The sequence below is a fragment of the Colias eurytheme genome, chromosome 2 (genome assembly GCF_061535395.1).
Source record: "Colias eurytheme isolate Ceu_HAF_F1 chromosome 2, ilColEury1 Martin Lab GWU primary, whole genome shotgun sequence".
Lineage (NCBI taxonomy): Eukaryota > Metazoa > Arthropoda > Insecta > Lepidoptera > Pieridae > Colias > Colias eurytheme.
Window position 1 is genome coordinate 8,159,744 of NC_142981.1, and position 23,033 is coordinate 8,182,776.

General features: G+C 32.2%; 3 protein-coding genes across 5 annotated transcripts; all 3 read left to right on the forward strand.

Annotated features, from left to right (window-relative positions):
- Positions 1-456: 456 nt before the first annotated feature.
- LOC149910538 (alpha-tocopherol transfer protein-like) lies at positions 457-13,198 on the forward strand. 3 transcript variants are annotated; one of them, XM_090114837.1, is made up of 8 exons: positions 457-668; positions 4,028-4,171; positions 9,157-9,313; positions 9,714-9,843; positions 10,152-10,283; positions 11,588-11,698; positions 11,814-11,919; positions 12,174-13,195. In XM_090114837.1, the coding sequence occupies exons 2-8, from the start codon at positions 4,033-4,035 to the stop codon at positions 12,290-12,292; spliced, it is 894 nt and encodes a 297-aa protein (XP_089970963.1). In that variant the 5' UTR covers positions 457-668; positions 4,028-4,032; the 3' UTR covers positions 12,293-13,195. The 3 variants fall into 3 exon arrangements, with proteins under 3 accessions (XP_089970963.1, XP_089970968.1, XP_089970959.1); XM_090114842.1 differs by lacking the exon at positions 457-668 and adding an exon at positions 3,661-3,710 and having other exon boundaries at positions 12,174-13,198; XM_090114833.1 differs by lacking the exon at positions 457-668 and adding an exon at positions 3,725-3,827 and having other exon boundaries at positions 12,174-13,198.
- Positions 13,199-13,539: 341 nt separating this feature from the next.
- LOC149910539 (alpha-tocopherol transfer protein-like) lies at positions 13,540-18,113 on the forward strand. The gene is made up of 8 exons (XM_090114851.1): positions 13,540-13,957; positions 14,049-14,192; positions 14,442-14,601; positions 15,025-15,151; positions 16,423-16,554; positions 16,781-16,891; positions 17,244-17,346; positions 17,845-18,113. Exons 2-8 carry the CDS (start codon positions 14,057-14,059, stop codon positions 17,988-17,990), a joined length of 915 nt encoding a protein of 304 aa, XP_089970977.1. The 5' UTR covers positions 13,540-13,957; positions 14,049-14,056; the 3' UTR covers positions 17,991-18,113.
- Positions 18,114-19,236: 1,123 nt separating this feature from the next.
- LOC149910540 (retinol-binding protein pinta-like) lies at positions 19,237-22,559 on the forward strand. Its single transcript, XM_090114825.1, has 7 exons — positions 19,237-19,364; positions 19,441-19,601; positions 20,109-20,268; positions 20,581-20,755; positions 21,093-21,293; positions 21,460-21,565; positions 22,308-22,559. The coding sequence occupies exons 2-7, from the start codon at positions 19,457-19,459 to the stop codon at positions 22,457-22,459; spliced, it is 939 nt and encodes a 312-aa protein (XP_089970951.1). The 5' UTR covers positions 19,237-19,364; positions 19,441-19,456; the 3' UTR covers positions 22,460-22,559.
- Positions 22,560-23,033: the final 474 nt, after the last annotated feature.

Genomic DNA, 23,033 nt, shown 5'->3' on the forward strand with positions numbered 1-23,033 from the left:
CATGCCCTAATTAAGGCAAAATAATGGGTAAAATGCACCAAGTTCATTATTTTTAGAAATTTCATACTTGACCACGTGAGTTTCGGTTTCGGTTTCGGTTTCGGCCGAAACTGAAGCCACGGCCGAACATTCGGTTTCGGTTTCGGTTTCGGCCTGGAAACCAGTTTCGGTCGGACACTAGATTTTTTATGCCCCACTTCACATCTTTTCGTTGTTTTTGTTACAGCAAAATAACACAAATTATTCAGATGGCGCAGTTTCTATAAATAATACCAAACGAAGTATTTTTGAGTTCTTGCAGAATATTAACAATATTAGGCACGTACTTTTCATGTATTATTTTTTAGCGTATTTTATTTTAGCGTCTGCTTTTTCTACCTCATAAGTTGAAAAAGCAGACGCTAAAATACCAGTTACGCTTCCATGTGTTAGTTTGGCTTGTAAACATATCACACAGTCAGTGTTCGTTTTGGCGACATACAAACGCAACGTTCGTATGGTTGTTTTACATAATATACCGATCGAGTTTATTATTGTATTTACAAACGTGTTTGGATTCTGTGATGGAATATTAGTTCGATTCGACTGCTATCATAAACAATACAATATATATAGCAGCAGATATTGGCTGAAGGAGTAATTGACAGTGAAATATTATTTTTATAAAGGTAACGTACCTACATAGATAGTTTTTATTTCTGTTAAATATTTATAACAATGGTATGGTGAGTCAGTAATGGACTTACATTTCCATAAATTGTACCAAGTACCAACCAAATGTCTTACTTACTTTTAAGTCTGATGAATACGCTTAAAATTTGAGAACCTTTGGCGTTTTGGGAAAGTGTGCATTCTTTTGTACATAATAGGTGTGTATCAGTTGTTAAAATAGCGTCGCGTCGTTACTAATTGTTTCGATTTCTTCTGATTCAAAACATTTTATAAATGGGTTAATAATTTTATTATTATACGTTGAATCTGATGTTCCTAATCATTTTTATCGGAAACACGCGTGCCCTTGAAACGTTTGTCATTTGTTTGTAATATTTGGCGAACATTCAATACGCACAATAAGTAATTTATTCAAAATGGGTCATATTTTTCTGATTTGAAACTTCTGATTGATAACATAATTTAATTAAGTACCCACTAACACTTAAATCATATTCTATATTCTAATAATTAGTATATATATAATTATTATCAGTTTTAGTTTAAAATCAATAAAATGTTACCTTATATGAAAAAGAATAATATATGTAGGTTAACTACTAACTAACTAACACAAAAATTGTCCTATTGTTTTAATTTAATTCAACTGAGGTTTAAATTGAACTCAGCTCAGCAAATAACAGAATTCAGAATAAATAATTGTCATTTTTACATATAGAAATATTTGAATCTATAAAATCAAGGTTAACACTTTGCGGAAATAGGAATAAAATAATTTATGGTAGATTAATTTGAATATCCCTCAAAGATTTACTTCCTATTAGTAGGTACTTACTTTTCCAAACTTGATATAAAGCTGCTTGCGAGGGAAGCTTTTGGGGTCTTCGATATACCTACAATGTATGATAGCTTTAATACACTGTTGCTTGTATAAGTGATTTTATTTGAACTATCTACTTACCTGAAATTTATATTCGTATCGGATACATTATTATGTATTAGGTATCTATATGTATCAAAACCTGTCGTAGTTTATTGTTTTTATGTGAATGTGATTAATAAAAAAGTTGTATTTTAGTTCACTTTAATATGGTATGTTCACTAAGTTACGTATACCTACACAATAAGGTGCATGCGGTGTATAATAAAAGAAGCCTCTTTAAAAGCACTCCGTGTTTTTGGAGGTTTATCCAAAAACAAAAGAATTATTTTTTATATATTTTATACATAGATATTAGATACTAACTTTCCGCCGGCGGCTCCGCCCGCGGTTTCAAAGAAAAACTCGCATAGTTCCCGTTCCCGTGGAATTTCCAGGATAAAACCTATCCTATATTACTCGTGGATAATGCAGCTTTCGAATGGTGAAAGAATTTTTAAAATCGGTCCAGTAATTTATGAGCCTATTAAATTACAATCAAACAAACAAAGTTTTCCTCTTTATGATATTAGTGTAGAAAAATGAATTGCTTGATCCATAAAGAGTTTTGCGTTATAACAGGGCAGACCTTATAAGTTTTATCTTTACCCCGAGTATTTATAATTAAATGTGGGTCGACTATATGCTAAGAATACATAATATGTAATACTTAAGTAGGTACTAGAGATGAATACAAATTATTGTTATTTTTAACCGAATTATAAAACCGGCCAAGTGCGAGTCGGGCTCGCGCACAAAGGGTTCCGTAGCAGCAAATATAATAAATTACAGTTAAATCAACCTATCTCAAAAACTATAAGAGATACTTTGATCAAACCAAAAATCGTTGAAAGAGTTAATTAGCATGCATCACCTCTATTTTTTTTAGAATTTTATACCCCGTAGTTATAAAAATAGAGGGGGGGGGACATACTTTTTACGACTTTGAGAGCTGATATCTCAAAAACCGTTCACTTTAAGAAAAATGTTTTTTAGAAAACTTTATATCATTTTAAAAGACCTTTCCATTGATACCCCACACGGGTATGTACATCGAAAAAAAAAATTTCATCCCTCAGTTACATGTATGGGGGGCCCCACCCCCAATTCTTTTTTTTACTATTTAGTGTCATATTTTTGTAGCGGTTCATACAACACATATTCCCATCAAATTTCATCACTGTAGTACTTATAGTTTCCGAGTAAATCGGCTGTGACAGACGGACAGACGGACAGACGGACAGACGGACATGACGAAACTATAAGGGTTCCGTTTTTGCCATTTTGGCTACGGAACCCTAAAAAAAAAGGAGGAGGTTCTCAATTCGGCCGGTATAGGTATTTTTTTTACAAATAATATTGAAGGCAAAAAATGCCGTAACATTGTTCTATTTTTATTGATTAATAAAATGTACCTACGTTAAAACTTCGTTGTTTACTTATAACACATAACGAAATACATATTATGTATACCTATAAACAAAAATTTCAAAATAAATTTTTATACCTATAATTATAGCTTGAAGTTTTCACCGAGGTCAAATTATATTATAACTAGCGGTTCACCCCGGCTTCGCCCGTGGTATATATTTCCGTTTTCTCTCCATAAGAACCATCCTCGTACTTCAAGGAATATAATAAAAAAAGAATTATCGAAATCGGTCCACCCGTTCACGTGTGATGCCGTGACGAAGGAAAACGGGCCTATTTTAATTTTTGTTTCTGATTTTTTTGTCATATTTATTATTCATCAAACACTTGTGCAATATGTGAGTGCTTGTTATTATAAGCGATAGGTATGATAATTTTTAAATAAACGAAATATTGCTAGAAATATCAATTCAAAAAGTTTCCGTTTTATCATAAGATTATACAACATTGTCCTCTATGATAGTATTAATCATTATCAGGTACCTACCTATTATTGTAATTGAGCATAATTAGTATTCTTGACTACTCGTGCAACAAAGTAACGTACAATACGGATAAAATCAGATCTTGTTTATTATATTTATACCTATTATGTACTATCTTTGATAATCCGCTGCATACGTGTTTGATTAATTCAGTATTGCATTGCAGGTGCATTGAAAACAAACTTATTGTTTTAATGTCTCATGTACAATTTCATCGATTTTTTTTGTAGAGTCATAGTAACCATATGTTTCAATGTATTGGATTTAGTGTCAGGATGAGTGATAACTTTATTAGAGTGATTGAATGAATCTGTGTAACGGTACATTAACATCAAACGAACATAGAGCTAGAGCTGAAGAGCATTCTTTCATGATCTTTTAGTGTAAACGAAAAGTCATATTCAGTGTTGTTCAGTACTAGAACATTGCATAGAATCTTTTCGAACGCACTAAGAACAACGAAATAATGCTTTACGCCTGTTTAAACTAAATCGTCTCATCAATTAATATTTGTTTACAGGTAAAATGCCAATACGTCCACTTCATCCACTTCTAGCGGCAAAAGCTCGGGAGGAGCTAAATGAAGATCCTAATAAGATAGATGAATATTTACGAATTATAAAGGAATGGCTTTCAGAACAACCACACTTGAATGCCAGAACAGGTAATGTACCCAAAAAACTTAACTATTAAAACTCCATAAATTTATTTAGTTTATATATTATATACTTTCCGAATCGGTGGTAAATGTAAAAAATATGTAATGACGATTCAAAAGTGCTTCTAGAAGAAGTCTAATTGAATAAATAAATGTTTGTGTTTGAGTTTTGTATAATTTTTGAATCGTTTATTTTTGTTGACAAAGTACAGGGTGTCCAGTGGCAGATTTCAATGTTTGAGGGCTTGTAAAAAATGAAGTATTATTTCTAAACAAAATATTTTTATTAAAGTCAAAAGAAGACAAGTGCGGATTTTATCTCCTGAAAATTACATTTTCCAAATGCCGCCCTTCTACTCTCACACACTCCTCAATCTATTCCGCATGTTGAGAAAAACTTGTTTGCAAAGGGAACTGGGAATTCTGTTTATTTCAGCCCGGATATTTTCCTTCAGTTGTCTTATGGTTGTTGGATTTGATTGGTAAACCACAGTTTTTAGATAGCCCTACAAGAAAAAGTCACATGGACTTAGGTCTGGTGACCTGGGTGGCCACGGGATGGTGCCGTTTCGGGATATGTGCTTTTCAGGAAATAACTGCCGCACTGAATTCATTGACACATTAGCAGTATGAGCCGTAGCAAATCTTGAATAATCTGAATTTAGTATGGATGGAGCTTAACCTTTTTTCACATAATGACCTGAAAAACGATTTAGGAATTCCCAATATCGACGAACGTGTGCGAAGTGATAAACGAGGATTTTCAATTACAGAATTCATAACAAGTTTAATGTTTTCTATCGTGGATACTGATGGTGCTGGTCCCGGCCTAGGGTTATTAATGACTGAACCTGTAGCCCTAAACCTTGCTAGCCACGACTGTATCAAATTTATCGAAGGTCCATCTCTTAAACGATGAATTTGATAATGGTTATTAAACCGACGGCGTGTTTTTGCCAGCGAAATCACCTGAAAAGTATGCCTCAATAGCATAAAATGTTCCTATGTGTTTATTTATTATTTAAGTATTTATCCAATAATCTCGTTACTAATGTTTAAATATTATTTTTTTCCTAAGTATAAGTATATATTATAATTTATAATATTAAAATTAATAATTACAGTATTTTAAAGTATATGTATATTATCATAATATTAAAATAGATATATACATATATATATATATTTACATCATACAATCTTTTTGGCGTCATGCACGTTGTGCATCATTACGACGTCCCCCAGTTCCCCTTGCTTTTTTTAACATGTTTTAATGAATATTGCTTAGTTTTTCGATAGCCAGCTCCGTGGGGTACGTCATTTTCGGATAATTTAATTTTTCGCGATATTCTTCTTGCGTTCGTGCCGCAACATTTTTGAGCCCCGAACCATGGTGATAAATTATAGGCGTCCTGGATATATTGATCGTGATTTACCTAATGCATCGACTATCTAGCATCCTCATAGCATGAACGGCATTTGTGAGTGCGATGTTGCCAGATTTCGGTTTACTATCTCTTTCTTTTATTAACGCTTGTCTTTTCATTTATATACCAATTTCGTAAGATCTATACATATACGGATGCACATTATTTTTTTTTATCATTTATTATTAATTATTATCTATCTACACGTATTAGTAACAATGGATTTTGATAAAGTTTAGTACCCAAAGAGTTTATAATACGATAAAGAAAATTAAGCTCCTGTCTGTAATTTTTACATGAAAAATCACAGGTAGTTGCTAAAATAACAAGCATATAATTATGTAAATGTTTATCTAGTCTATTTTTTATAAATTTAAGACAATTAGGTAGGCAATAACTTCATTTGTGGGTCAATATCCCGTCCGATTAGGGCCCTTCTGGCCTCCTCCACTCAAGCGACAGCCCAAGCCGAGGTTCGTGGTCCCCGTCAAGGGGGGACGCCCTTGTGCATGTCGCTACCAGGGTGAACCTTCAGTTCACCCCCGCGTCCGCGTTAAAATGTAGAAGCCCTTCTGGCTAACATTGAGAGACACCACACAAAAAAAAAAAAAAAAAAAAAAAGTGGGTCAATATAAATATAGGTATGATAAAATCGGGATTGTATCCTACCATGGCCTGAACCAATATTATAATATATGGACGTCAAATATTATATACGGACGTCCAATATCTATATACGGACGTCCAATATCTATATACGGACGCCTAATAGCTATATACGGACGTTCAATAACCTGGCTACTTTAATTGTAAAAATACGGCACTATTTTTTTTCTTTTTATAATCGATAGGCAAACGTTTGACCACAATCAGACCTGATGGAAAGCGGCAATGTGGTCTACTTGGGTGCACGTCTGCCTAGGAGGAGCCTATTCACCCTAGCTTTGAAGAGGTCCAGGTTGTATTGCTCAGGAAAAATAGTTGTAGGGAGTGAATAATTCCATTGTTTGGCTGTTTTAATTATGAAAGAAGTCTCGAAGCGACGAGTTCGAATATTAGGGATATCCACAATGAAAGGATGAAACCCCTCGGCATGCCTCGAACTACGATTGAGGAATAATTTACTATTTGAGGCAGTACTGTTTGGCTACAAGCTACTGTATGATGGAAATACTATTACCAATCGTGTTGCATCACTTGCACCATATTGGATTATTCCCATTTGTCCCCACAGATTTCCCCGGGATCAATGGGAATTATTGGCATTTAGTAGGAAGAAATATTTTTAGAGAGAAGAAGAGAGATTTTGAGAATATCCCACTAGATTTGAATTGAACATTCGTATATAGCAATTGGACGTCCGTATATATAGCTATTGAGCGTCCGTATATAGCTATTGGCCGTCCGTATAAAGCTATTGTGCGTCCGTTCAATATAAACATATTATTATGTTGCTATTTTAACTGAAAGTTACGTTCGTGGTCTTTTCGCTTTAAATCTTATGGCTTATAAAGAATTTCACCCACGATAAACATTACTGTTCCGCTACCATCGCTTAAATTTCCTCCAATTTGGTAACATTTTTCATTACTGCTCCACTCCTATTAGCGTGATATTATATAGCTTATAGACTACCTCAATAAATGATCTATCCAACACTGAAAGAATCAAATCAATCAAATCGTACTAGTAGTTCCGGAGATTAGCGCGTTCAACCAAACAAACGAACTCTTCTGCCCCGTAGGTGATAGCTTGATAATATGTAGCCTATAGCCTGACCTGACCTCTTAGTAATATTCATGCAAAATTTCAAGTAAATCCATGCAGTAGTTTTTGAGTTTATGCCGGACGTACATACAGACAAACAGAAAAAAATTCTAAAAACTATATTTTTGGCTTCTATATCGATTGTAGATCACGCCTCAAGTATTCTTTAAAAAAAATTCAATAACTGCACGTAATTTTTTTTGTATTTTCACCGACTTTTTAAAGTTTTTAAATAAACTCGGGCTCCTAATGATACGCAACGCGTACACCTCCTACGGCGAATATATTGTTATAATTGCAGTCAGTGGTAAATATTATGATTGTGATCTATCGGTGCGAACGAGCTGGCAACGTCGCAGTTGTGGACGCCAAATACGCGGAGTCGGAGTGAGGAAATCTCCGAGTTATACGACTGTAAATATACGCGCGACAGCAGCGCCTCATCTGCGCTAAGATTTTTTCTCGAACTTTTTAATATATTATTGCAGCCATTTAAGCGATATTTTGGCATCTATCGATATTTGTCCTACGGTTTGTCAGGACCAATAGGACGTGAATGCCACTGGCTATCAAAGTGGCGTCCAGTATTCGGACGCCAAAAGCAGGTGGACGCCAGTTTAAATGCATTTTTGTCTTCAGAGGACGGCTGTTTGTTTGAGGGATAAATATATATATATATATATATATATATATATAGGTATATTTATTTTTTATTTTTTAATAACATGACGCAGTTCTGAGCAAAACATACATCCGCTGTCAGCAGGGCATTCTAACTTAAGGCAACCACTGAAAATCAGTGTATCGCACTGAGTGGCAGGCCTTTTGTGGCAAACATAGATTTAAGTTAGATTTAAGTTTCTTGTTTTATTTTATTTGTATCTTCTATGTATCCACAATAAACATATTTCATTTCATTTTCATTTCATTTCATAAGCGCGATGCTCTCCGCTCCACTGCTCCATGGCGACTAAAAAATCCGCACTCCGCAGAACTCACGCGCTGAATGACACCCCCCGCGTCCCCCTCGCACGTCGCGTTTTAAAACTAGAAGCGTTCAAACATTTAAATCTGCTGCTGGACACCCTGTAGAATATTACTATAATATGCAGTAAAAGGAACAGTAATTATAGCAGCCCGGTTTAGTATTATATTATCTGTGGTATCACATTCCCCTCAATATGAGTCCCAAAGCTAATAAGAGGCAGTTAATTGCTAAGAACAGCAGGCAGCAGCCAGTATGTAAAACTTATTTACCTGCATGAGTGTTTCTTGTACCATTGATTGGTACGTGGTTACGAAATAAACAATAAACTGTAAATTTTATGTACATGAAACATATATTTGCGTGGTACGTAGATACAATCTGAAGACGTTCATATACTTATGCAAATAAGATAATAATGTATACCCTAGATTCTCTGCTTTGTTTATAATTATAATATCTATGCCCATCTAATCATTAATATTATGGAATAATTTATTTGAAAAGATTAGTGGAAAAAAATATATTTAGATGCTTCTTATCACAGATAATATAGGTAATAGTAAATTAGTTCTTGTTACTTTAAAAGAGCAACTATGGATTTTCTTGCCGGTTCTTCTCCATAGATACTGCTTTCCGAATTGGTGGAACTGTTATGACGATTCAAAATTCCTTCTAGAAGAAGTCTAATTGAATAAATAAATGTTTGAGTTTACCTATACATATTATCTTAGGTTCAGATGAAGATGTGGATTCAGGCTGTATCTTTAAATATAAAATTTGATTTCTTGCTATCCTATTGTACTTTTCAGATGATCAATGGCTTGTAAGTTTTTTACGAGGGTGTAAATATAATTTGGAAAAGACAAAAACGAAACTAGATCTTTATTACACCTTAAAAACTACAGCGCCTGAAGTTTATCGTCTACATTATACGGATCCAAAAATCTACAAAATTTTGGAAACTGGGTAAGATTTTTAAATTTAAGTATTTGAAATAAATATTTATTTTAATTAGGTACCTAATTAATTTATTAGCAATTATTCCTATCAACTTGTTTATATAGCAATGAAAATAAAAAAAATATATTTTTAAAACAAATTTAATTTAAAACGAAGTAAGTGTCGCCATTTTCATTGACTGGAGATCGACTTCCTACAAACGGTTCCCGAGGTTATTGAAATATGAATGACTATTAATATGGAAGTTGTTTTATAAAAGCCTATTAAAATTTACCAATTAGATTCTGCTTCTTGTATTCAATCAGTAGTAGATATAATATAAGATATCAACTGTTGATGCCTTTGAGGGTTTTTAAAAGCCTGTTTTCCGAATAAAAGGGATGATGTTCCAATGCTTTGCTTTCAGTGCAATACTCATGCTGCCAAAAACCAAATGCCCTTCAGACCCCAAAGTGATGTTATATCGATTCGGTCATTATAATACTTCAGAAATCACGGTTATGGAAATCTTGAATGTTATGCTTATGCAGCTTCAGGTGAAATATTTGGATTTATTGTTATCCGTTATGACTCTTTAATTAGCATCGTATTATATACATAGAGATTTGTTTAAGTGGAATACGATGCACATATAGAAATACATTTTAATGTATTTCTAAAATAAAATTATAATAGATGGACAGATTAGCCGCTACTTTACTCGTTAAATTGACATAGGTAAAATAACTTTTAAAATCGATGTGGGATTGAATGGATTCTTAAGCTAGAAAATTTAAATTTTATTTTGTAAACTATGCAAATGGGAAAAGTACCATAGTTAGTGATCTCTAATCAATTTTATCAGATATCATACATGGAAGATGATAACGTCACCGTGGCTGGAACTCTGAACGTCGTCGACATGAAGGGTACGTCGATGTCTGTGCTAACACAAATATCGCTGTGGCAGATAAGGAAATTGATATCAGTTACACAAGTGAGCATTTCCACCTTCATTGTAATTATTATTGGAAAAGGTACAATGAAATGAGGTTTATAAACCACTGATAAGTTGGTTTAAAGTATAAACCCGTTATAATATTTACTTCGACTCCCGTACTAAGCAAGACCTCTATAGCCAGGAGTCATGTTACTTCTCCAGGAATGATGATGATACATGGTAGCTAAGCATGGTAGAATTATAAAAAAAACCGGCCAAGTGCGAGTCGGACTCGCACACCGAGGGTTCCGTACATTGCTGTTTCTTTTGATTGCGTTGACATAGAAGTTTGATTTTGTTACAGCTTAAAGGTATTATAGACCTGAGTATTTGGCATGAATTTCCATTTAATACCCCTACGCGTTTATGAGGAAATGTGTAGTAAGTTTAAAATTATAAAAAAAAATATATTATGTGATGTAACTAAAAATTTATGGTTTTCGTAATTTTTCCTTTATCTATGCTATAAGACGTTGCTTCGTACCAAATTTCAAGATTCTGAGTTCACGGGAAGCACCCTGTAGGTTTTGATTCCCGTGCAAGTGTCGAAAATTTGCGGCATAAACGGCTGTATCTTTTGATTGCGTTGGCTTAGAAGTTTGATTTTTTCACAGCTTCAAGGGACAGTAGACCTGAGTAATTGATATAAATTTCAGCTTCATACCTCCACGCGTTCCTGAGAAAAAGGGTCTTGACAGACGGACGGACGGACGGACGGACGGACGGACAGACGGACAACAAAGTGATCCTATAAGGGTTCCGTTTTTTCCTTTTGAGGTACGGAACCCTAAAAAGACGGGTTGCACTCCGGGAGTGCCGGCAGAAGTGAAAACTTGATTATTAACGTTCAGCATGTTTGATATTTTGGAATGGTATCCGTGTTACGCATGGAATATAAGGGCTAAAAAAAAAACCCGTCTTACGCTTTTTCGATCAGGCCACGTGTCCTGACGCGAGTTTAAGATTTTATACCCAACGCCGCTAAAGAAGTTTTCACTTCAATAAGCCTTCTGACTTATCTTCATTCTGATGATACCCGTGAATTATGGATACAAAACCAAATAGTAAACGAAAGAATAGTAAACAAAAGGCTTTACGAATAACACAATATAAACAATAAAAGTAAAAAGAATCATGGCATTGAATGCTTATAAATTTTTCTATTAAATTCCGCTTTACTGTTTACTATTTCTGAATATATTTCAGAGAGAGTAAACATATAAGCGGAAGTATTTTTTATCAATTTTGAAATACTAAACTAATTGTATATTTACTCACAAAATTTTGTGAATGTATTTCAGGATGCATCACCATTACGAATAAAAGGAGTTTATATTTTAAGCATACCATATGTTTTTCAAGCAGTACTTAACTTGTGCAAAAAGTTTCTTAGTGAAAAAATCAGGAAAAGGGTAATTAATTAATTCAAGATATTTCAAATATTGTGAAGCATAATATATAAACCGAATGCAGTTTTATAATGTTTAGATGACGATATAGTGCTTAAAATTTTTCTTATTATTTCAGGTGAATGTTTATAACAAAAATATTGAAGATCTATACGAAGAAGTTCCTATAGAATGTATGCCGGCAGAATACGGTGGCAACGGAGGCACTCTAAGAGAAATTATAGGTAGGTTCTATGGCCCAGATTACTTTCAATAATTTGAAAGTGAAGGACAAAAATGTTTTAACAAAAAATTGTCTATGATATTGTGGTAAAACTGTTATATTATATCCAGAAGTAGAGACCCATTTTTTTGTATTTGTTACGAATGACACGAACTTTCGACTCTACTTTATAGTGTATATTATCTTGTGCATTAATAGACTACTAGAAGACAGTTTTTGAGGCTAAAATAAAATAATGTAAATCTCCTTTCACAGATTATTGGAAAGCGAAGTTTAGCAAATACCACTCCTGGTTCGAAGAAGATTCCAAATATAAGTCAGATGAATCAAAACGCCCTGCCAAAATGAAAACCAAAGTTGAGGACATTGATTAATATTTAATAGGCGAAGTTTCTTTTAAGAAGAATGAACTTATTGTAAACAAAAGATGAGATTGTTTAAAATATTGCAAATTCCCACAAGAGTTTGTGAGATGCATGCCTATACTTATGCATCTATATAAAATAAGGCTAAAATAACAATTATCATTAGCCCTACAAACTCTCGAACGACGCTTTGATTTTTTATGTTTTTTTCTTGATGTTGAGGGTTGATTTATTTGTGTTGTAAGAATTTGAGGCTAAGGTAGAGGGAAGATAGAACAATATTAACATTAAATATTTAATGGACCCTCTGCACAATGGGCAGCGTTGGCCCAACAAATGTTCATTTTACCATTACGGCGATTATGAATATACATCTACGATGACTGTCGATCTTAGATATTTAGGCCCTCTACACTATAGTGATTGCCTTTACTCGCTCAAAGCAGCCCATTGTGAAGAGGGCCCTTATGGAATCATAGGTAATATTATAAAACAAAACACAATGAATAACTAGCCTTGTTTATCTTTTAATCATGATAATGTGTTTTTCTTTTAAACTTGAGATAAATTCTATGTTTTTGGTTATTTTTTATACAAGATGGAAGAAAAGGCTTTACTGGATACTCTTTGTCTATTAGATACTTTACTCAAGTTATTATGATTTCTTTTAAGTGGATTACGTAACTAGGTACCTTTTTCTCTTGTTAATATTTATAAATCAAACAACAGATTTAATTTTGTGGGTCTATTGTAAATAGTAAATTCGTCATGGTTAATTTGAGATTTTTTATGTATTTTTTAATACTGAATGCTCATTTAGTATGTACAGCTATATGTTATTTACAAAATTTTTAATACATGCAATGCAAATGTAAATGCAAATGATATAAATGCAAATGCAAAATGCAAAATGCAAAAAAATTGTATATGCAAATGTTGAAATGTGATTGTTTTCAAAATAAAAAATTCAATGTGATACATATTTATGTTTTATTTAGTTATTAACCAGACGCAAAAGCAAAATATCTGAGCAAAATTGATCCAAAGAGTAGAAATCAGTATTAGAGTAAAGGAGTTTTCGTTTTGAAACCATTTACCTACAGCATCTACCTACTCAAGTGTTACACGGGTAAAATCAAGGTGAAATAGTTATTTTGACACTTAATAGTATCACATTAGAATTTAAATGGATTGAAACTCATTAAATAGTTACGAATTTTTCCTTATTAGGTATTTCAATTAGATAAATAAATTGTCATAATGAATATCCATTTTGACATACGTGGACGAGTTTATTACTTTATGGTGTAGTAGGTTGAAACATAAATAATATAATCTAAACTCGTATATAGGTGTTAAAATGCGCCGTCGTATAGTTGAACGACGGTACTGATAAGGTTCTGATAACACCTAGTTAGTACCAAAGGTACCATTGACAACCAATACTGAAGTTTCCAACTTTCCCATTACAAATTAAAACAAGGTATTATATAGATGCAATTTATTAACGTGATAAGTTCGGGTTTTATCAGTTTATATTGAACCGTGATCTAAGTATGTTCGACGAAATAAAGTGAATTTAACAGTGTCAATTGCAGTTTTTATAATTTATTTTATGTGATTGTCACGAGTCTGGTGTCGATCGCGGTTTTACTTCATTGTATAAATAGAGAGGTAAGTCTTTTTAGTGAATTAGTTATTAGTATTATATTGTTGTGATCTTTAATTGTTAGGTTATTATTTCTTCTTATTTAACATGTTTAAGGATTTACAATGGTTCGAGAATTAAGTCCAGCGTTGGCTGAAATAGCTAAAAATGAATTGAATGAAAATCCTAAACGGACTCCCAGTGATATCCAACATTTGAAAGAATGGATCGCCAAGCAGCCTCACTTAAAGGCTAGAACAGGTGATTTTTTATTAGTACCTAACTACCTATCTAGTATCTACTTGTTTTGTTAAGAGATTTATTTTTTTAATGTTTCAACATATTATATATTTAAGTTCTTTCACCTTTGTAAATTAAAAATAATTACCAAGCCGGTGTATAACGTGCGATAATAATTCAGTTCGTAGATATCGTGTGATAACAAACTTTTATTGTTGTTAGATAAATGTGTTCTAATTAGGCTAATAATTTCAATTTTCACTTTTCCAGATGACCAATGGCTCGTCGCGTTGCTTCGAGGATGTAAATTCAGCTTAGAGAGAGCCAAAGCAAAATTAGATTTGTATTACACGCTCCGAACAACTGCGGCTGATATTACTTTACGGTTAAAACCTACAGAGCCTGATTTTATAGAATTTTTAAGACTTGGGTATGTTTGAAAATTATGTGCACGATAAGGATATAATTAATTATAATAAAATGGTTTGAAAGGATTATAAACTTCATGGTAGAGTCGATATTTAACGTAGAGTTGATTTTCATCTACATGGCGTACGGTTCGAAGAAGACCTTATACTTCGAGGTTAATGTCATTGATAGGTACAAAGTTTACAAATAATATCTATGTAGGTAATAAATCAATAATTAGCGGAAAAGGAAATGAAATAAGATAAAGAGATCATTAAGCATCGATTAAAATAAATATTACTAGCCCAATGTTTATAACATCATTAAGCAACATTTTTTTAATTACACATAGTTATTTAAATGAATAAGAACATGAATTTTCTATCACATTAGATATTATGAAGTAGGAGTTTTATCCAATTTTTTTTATTATTGAAATTCTCAGGACATGTTTAATACTACCAAAGTCTGATGACCTTCATCCTCGGGCTATTATGATTCGGTCTGGCCGATTTGACGTCAACAAATACAATGTAGCTGATATTATGTGTATTCTACATTATTTAGTTCAGGTACGTAATAAGTTCTCTTTCAGTTATAAGCTGAAATGCGTATGGAGTAGAAATGTTAGCAGTTATTATTTAGACGCCATTTCTACGAATAAAATGATTAGATTTATTGCCTGGAAGTAATAAGTTCAGATTATCTATATGAGTGAATGATTACCGATAGTAAGATTTATAAATTCTACTGTTTTTATGTGTATGAGTCATCTCGATATATTTGCGTGGGATATTAAGAGTGATAAAAAACCATATTTGTCTTAGTCTTAGCTGAATGAGGATGTTAGTTTTTTTCCATTTAAATCAAGGATTGTTATATGACAAAATTAAGACAATAACATACATGTATTAGGATATATGTACATACAATAACATACATCCTTATTGTCTTAATTTTGTAATGGATGAACTATAATCACCCTATTTAAAAGGTGTATCTCGTTGTTAATTGTTAACCTTAACTTGTCACGTAAATATTTACTCTATATTTACGTGACAATATAATAAAAATTCAGACTAAGAACAAACAACTAAAAAATAAACAGATTTTAATTATGTTCTTGGTGAATGGCAGAAAGCGATCGTACCAAAACAACCTTGCTCTTTTGTTGATTCTTTTGAATTAAGTTTTGCACAAAAAATTGTTCTCATTTTCATTAGTATTGTGTTATAAGCTCGTAGGTTTTTAATTAAATTAATTGCGCTGTAATTTTGTATTTCACGAATACAAATTATCTCAAGAGAAATTTCATTTAATTACCTCAACAATAAATAATACGTACATACTTTCTTTGACTCCAGCCAGTCTCAATGCTTTTTCATATCTTATCAACTTGACCTGTGGCATATTAAATTAATGTAATCCGTAGACATATACCTAGATACTTTAATTTTAATTACATGTGTAATAAAAATTAAAGTATTCATGTCTCGTAATATCCAGAATAAATAGTTTTATTATTATACGCTAGAAATATATTATATAGTTATCTACTTAATTATAGGTATAATATCTACAACGTAGGTTATAAGTTTTATGGAAAATTCTTATTTCTAATAAAAGTATGCAGACCTGTAATTATTTAACACAACACATACCTACTCACAGAATATTATTTATAATTGCGAGATAAATAAATTACATTTTTAATTAAATATGTGAATAAACAATTAGACGAAAGCGATTACCCGAAACTGAGTCTGCATTTTAACGCATTTTCTGAGAACTTACTATACCTACCATAGAAATTTATTTATACTTTTTCATACATATATTTCAGATTCTGGTAATAGAAGACGATACAGCATCTATTGTGGGAACAAAGATAATAGTTGACTACGACGGCAATAATACTAGTCACTTGGCTCTTGTTAATCCTAGTTTGCTGCGGAAACTTGTAGCAGTCTCTCAAGTAGGTCTATAATTGAATGTATTTAACTTATGAATGTTATTTTTTCATGCGTTTAAACAGTTAGATGTACCTAGCAAGGTAAATATGATATGCTTAAGAAATCTAAGGGGTTTTTGTTCATAATATTATACTCTGCGACTAGATTTACTATCAATATGGACTTGTTGTAACGTATACGAAGGCACTCATGTTGATATTCAGCTAATGTGTGTACATTTTTCTCCAGGATTCACTTCCTCTTCGTCTCAAAGGCAGCCATCACATCAATGTTCCCGCCGGTGTAGAGATTGTTTTTAAACTCGTATCTGGATTCTTAAGCGAAAAGGCCAAGGAGAGGGTACTTATTATTGTTTATTGAACTTTCTAGCCCTCACTGATTGTAATAGTAGTGATAATAAAAAAATAACTCGGTTTTGTTATTTTCCGAATAATAAGTTAACTTTACCATTTAGACGAGCTATACCTTATATTGAGATCTTTGTAAGCATAGAATAGTATCATATTTCCTCTAAAAAAGGTTATGGGAATCTTAAAGTAAGATGATAGTACAAAAAACTATAAAATGAATATCTGATACAGTGGTTGTTCTATAAATAGTCAGTCGTATTTCTTATTAGTATAAATGTGTATGTAAAAAGGTATTGAATATCCTTTTTGACATTATTAAATGATCTTGTGTGTAATTTCAGTTGAAGATACATAAAAATCACGAAGAGTTATTAGATGTGTTCCCTAAGGAGTCTATTCCTGTAGAGTACGGAGGCACTGGTGGTACTGTAGCGGAAATAATTGGTAGGTACATTTATGTTCGAATATTATCATACTATATTTACCTATATATTTATATGATACCATCAGCTATATGTATGAAATTAGAGATGACTTTCCATTCGTAAGGTACCTATTATTAAATAAAAAAAAAATGATACTAAAATATTTGAGTTTACAAAATACGAATTTTAGCATTTGCACTGAACATTTTCTCAAACAAACGACATTTTTAGACGGAATATTAATAAATGGGTTACGAAGCTATAATTTATCTCAATGCCAACGAACAAAAATTTTCCTTTTGGCGGGACAATTAATTACTTACCTATGTAAAAAAAAATGATTAAATTTCCCACTATATACATTTCATTACCGTTCACAATAAATTTATTATTAATATTATTATGAGCCATGGCTGTCCCACTGCTGGGCAAAGGCCTCTCTTCAATTTCAAGCAATTATAAAATCAAGTAAATATTATAAATGCCCTCAGAAAACAATATACTTTGTTTCTTTCAGAATATTGGGTAAAGAAAATGCAAGAGTACAGACCGTGGATGGAGGAGGAATTAAAGTATGGGACAGATGAACACAAGCGACAAGGGAAACCAATTGGCGCTGATCTCTCCGATACGGGTTCCTTTAGAACTCTGGACATCGATTAGAATAAAGTTTTTTAATTAGGGACTTTAAACAATTGCACAATTTGTTGATCAACTTATTAATTAGTGTATGTGTAGACAGTATTTATAACAATCGTTTGTATTTGAAATAAATTATATGATGCACTTAAATTGCTTTATTTCTCCACCCTCTATACTAATATGTATTATAAAGCAAAGAGTTTGTTAGTTTACTTGACCGAGCTAGTCTCAGGAACGACGGTTTGAAAAATAATTTCACTGTTAGATAGTTCATTTATCGAGGAAGGCAGACTATAATATATTAACATTACGCTAAGACCAAGAGAAGCGGAACAATGCGGGTAAAAACGCGGGGCATAGCTAGTTACCTACATATAGGTATGAACATTGAACACCACAGATTTATTCATGATACTAAAAACTATTATAATATGAAGTTTTATATTCTGATGTTGATGCTGGACCACACCTAGCAAAGGAACATCATTAGGAATATAACAAAATTCAGATTATGTAGGTACATAAAATGCCAATTATTTCGTACCTTATTATTCGTTTTGTGGCGACATCAATCATAACCAAGGTAAAGGTAAGTGTAAATCACGAAATATAATAAGTTTATAAATATATTTTTATTTCAATTACATAGGAAAAAATGTGTTAGAGCCAAATTAAAACTTTTGTCGTTGGCTTACGGTTGGTAATTCAGATTACTCGTTGTCTCCGAGGAAAATGTATTATCTATTTCTATTAATAACTTATATTTAGTATGAAAATGTACTAAAAATAATGTAAAAAGAAAGAGTTATATTGTGTTGTAATTATAATTTCTGTTATTTTTGTTACTTTTCTTATAATTTATTTTCTATTTAAACTATGGACATCACAAGGCAAAGTGATAATACTTATTAATTTGTGTTAGGAATTCTACGTAAGAAAGTAATAAAAAGACCTATAAATAAAACAAAATGGTTTTTGAGTCGTTTTGTATAAACACAACATATTCAGTATTGTATCCAGGAAGCATTGTGAGTGGTCGTATCATTTTAATTATTTGTAAGTAAACAAATAAGTACTTAAAATTTTATTTCGGGTACTCTCTATCTCTCTAATTATTAATAGTGGAAAATACTTGAAATACGATGATTTTGGTTAAGTGACAAATATTAATAATACATATATATCTTTGTTTTCGTAAATTAGAGCTACACTCGTACATATTCTATTTATGAACTAAGATTGTTTTATCGAAAGGGGGTCATATTGGTCTATTGGGTCAATTTGGTACTTGGCTAATAAGAAATTAGTATCTGATCGTTTTTATAGACACAGTACATATCTATCTATCGGACCAAAAAAGGTCCATTGTTAAGCGTTTATTTCGGAATTAAATAGGTAAGGCTTTTTAAATAACATAATATTATGATTAGTGTATTGTTAATTCGATAAATAAATTTCTTTATAAATATAGGGAAGTTATTTAAAAAATGTTGAAAATAAGGCCACTGCCACAAAACTTGCGAGAAATAGCTGAAAAGGAGCTTCATGAAAAGACGGAAAGATTGGCCGCTGATGTTACAGCTATTAGAAATTGGCTCCAAAAACAGCCGCATTTACACAAAGTCAATCCACGTAAGTTTCTTTGTTTAGTTACCTTTTTTCGATTTGTAAAATTTTTGAAGTGAAACATTCTTTAGGCGTTGAGAGTAAAATTTCAAGGTTGCGTCATGACAATTCCGTCACGTCATGGGGTAAGGCGATGATTTACAAAATCGTTGAATCCTTGAATCTTGCCAAAGAAGTTTCACTTCTGACATGTGTGCTCAGCACACAGCCTCTTTTTTTTCTAGTCATTCAAAAATATGGTTCTATTTACGATTTAGGAGTTTGTTAAAAGCGCCATCTAGTTTGCTATCTGTAAATTGTTTCATTTGCACCACGGTGAACAATTTAACTGGTGAACACCAGTTACATTGTTCTTCTTTTAAAATAATAGTGATACATCAGCTTTCCAACAGATGTCAGCACTTCCAAATACTTCATGTAATGTATGTAGATAGGTACATTCTGAATTGAAATTTTAAAACATGAATCCTATACAATCAAAATAATGAAAATATGTTATTAATAAAATTTTAGCCGATCAAATAATAGTGTCCTTTTTACGAGGAAATAAATTCAGCCTTGAAAGGACAAAAGAAAAACTCGACATGAGTTACACGCTACGAACTGTTGTACCTGAATTATTTCAAAATAGAGATCCCTTAGATCCAAAGTTGAATGAAATATTAAAAAGGGGGTGAGTATTTGCCAGAATTTTTTTAACTTTTAAATATATCGAAAGACGAAAAGTTTACTATGTGACATTATGTTTCATGCGACTTCATATTCAAACTAGCTGTGCCACGCGGTCTCTCCCGCATTGTTCCGCTCTTGTTGGTGATGGCATGATGATATTATAGCCATAGCCTGCCTCTAAAAATGGGCTATTTAAACCGAAAGAATTTTTCAAATCGGACCAGTAGTTCCTGAGATTAGCGCGTTCAAACAAACAAACTCTTCAGCTTTATAATAATAGTATAGATAAATATATTTTTTTCCTGCCCTTCAGTCTTTCGTTACCATTGAATACAGCGAAGAAAGGTGAAAGAAGTGGTCGTCCAGTACTATTGCGATATGGTTTTCCAGATGGAAAGCTATTTCCAGTCGAGGATCTAATGAAAATTTGTTACATGGTGATTGAGATTTTAATGCAAGAAGATGACAATTTTATTGTGGTTGGAGAGGTATAATTTAATATAGTAATACAATAATGTATCTTTTCCTTATTCTCATTCTTCTAAAAATCCAAGTCATTGTTAATTTTAAACTGTGATTGTCAACTATTTTGAATTAAAATGAAGTTTTTTGGGTAATCCCCTTTTGTTTTATATCAAGGCTTTGCTGGCTGACAGTACTGAAGAATTTAATGTTTTATAATATTTCGATTCTTATTTTTTATAAATTATAAGGTGCAATCTTAATCAGATGAAATTATCTATTTACCTACATCAATGTTATTATTACCTTCTTTTTTACTTGAAGAACGAATAAGTATATATATATGCATATGATTATTTACAGGAAGCTATTGTAGATTTAAAGGACATCAGTTTAGCTGCAATCGGCCAATGGACACCGGCATTAGCGAAGAAAGTTATAACTTCTTTCGAGAAGGCTCTCCCAGTTCGCGTCAAAAATATGCACTTGCTCAATCCACCGCCCGGGTTTGAAACTATGTTTGCCTTTATAAAATCGTTTATGAGCGACAAGTTGAAGAAGAGGGTAATTTTTATAGCTAACATTAAATTGTATTTTGATTTCATATACAAAGGTTTTGTAAGCTTATCAAGAATTATTGCTGTTAGTTTTTCATAGTTAGGTACTTCGTGTCACCAAATTAAGCTATTTTCATAAGTTGTCATGATATCTTTAAATGTGTGGTTTGCAGATTCATTTTCATAATCCACCGTACGAAAATTTTCACAAACAATTTTCACAAGAGGCTCTACCCGTTGAATACGGTGGAAAGAACGGAACCATACAAGAGCTTACGGGTAATTTTGTTCTATACTTGGCACAAATTATTTATTTTTTGCATATACCTTCGATTCCTTACCTCACCTTATATTAACAACCTTATATAATAATAATAAGAAAGGCAGGTGCCATAGTTTCCAATAGTCCTCAAATACCGGCCCATTTAACATCCCACTCCATAGCCCAGTTTATTTTGTTTTTCCATATCTCGAAATAGTCCTACATCGGCCGCGGACTGCCTAGGACTGTATCTCTATAGTGTTGTCATGAGCAGGCTGCGGCTGGTGTCTCACAACACAGTAAAGTTCTCTAAAGAGCCTCTGCGTGTTGGATCCGTGTCCCCACGTAAGCCTTCCAAAGGACCGGGTACCTTCCTTATGATGGTACCCGAATATTATGGAATGAGATACAATAATAATAAGTAAAATGAAATTATTTGAGAGGTATATTTTTTATTTTTTTAACAATCACGAAAAGACACACGTGTGTAGGTACAAACACACGTATAACGTGGGTATAATAACTGTTTATTTTTTTTGTAATGGCGATGAGGTCATGTTATGAGTGAGGGAAATGAACTTAAAAATGAAGGAAATAGATTACAATGTATATAAATAAATTCTGTACTTTTTACTTACCAGATTTTAACTGACTAAACTTAGTTAGTTAAAATCTGGTTCATAAACCATTTCAAAATCCTCAATATATTTCTTTATTTTTTTTAAATAATTTATTATAATTATTATTATAATTTATCAGATTACTGGAAAGCTAAAGTGGAAAGCTATCGCGACTGGTTCCTCGCTGAGGAAAACATTCACTCAGACGAGTCTAGACGCCCAGAGAAACCGAAGACTGCATCTTCACTTTTTGGACTTGAAGGCTCCTTCCGAAAACTGGATGTCGACTAAGCTTAAAAATTAATTTAATTTTTTGTTAATTTTATCTGTTAAGAAAAAAATATACTAGCAGTTTAAAATAAATTCAATTCATTGTATTATGATAATTGAGTATAAAGGTGACAATAATTTTCTAATAAAGTGGTAAAATATTATGTTAAGGCTTTTAATTTCAAAATTAATATTTTATTTCTACGGATATCTATTCATATAATATTTCCAGTCAGAAAATGAAAAACAATCGTGATGTCTTGCACACCTACATAAGAAAATGTATAGAAATACCTAATTGTATGCAAAATTAATTTTAAACTAAGTAGGTATATGCACCTACATATTAATTATGTAAGTTATTTACAAGCTACATTCCATAATTACTTATCTAAATATTACGACTTGAAATAACTTCAAGTAAAAGTGGTTTATTGAACAACTTCAAATTTAATGTTAGCATATTAAATCATTACATTATTAGCAGGCGTAATCATAATAATTATTGAAAACCAGATCAAAGTTCCGTTGGTTGAGCTACTTTTCAAAGCGACGATCGATACCAAAAGGATACACTATCACAATTTATATTTTA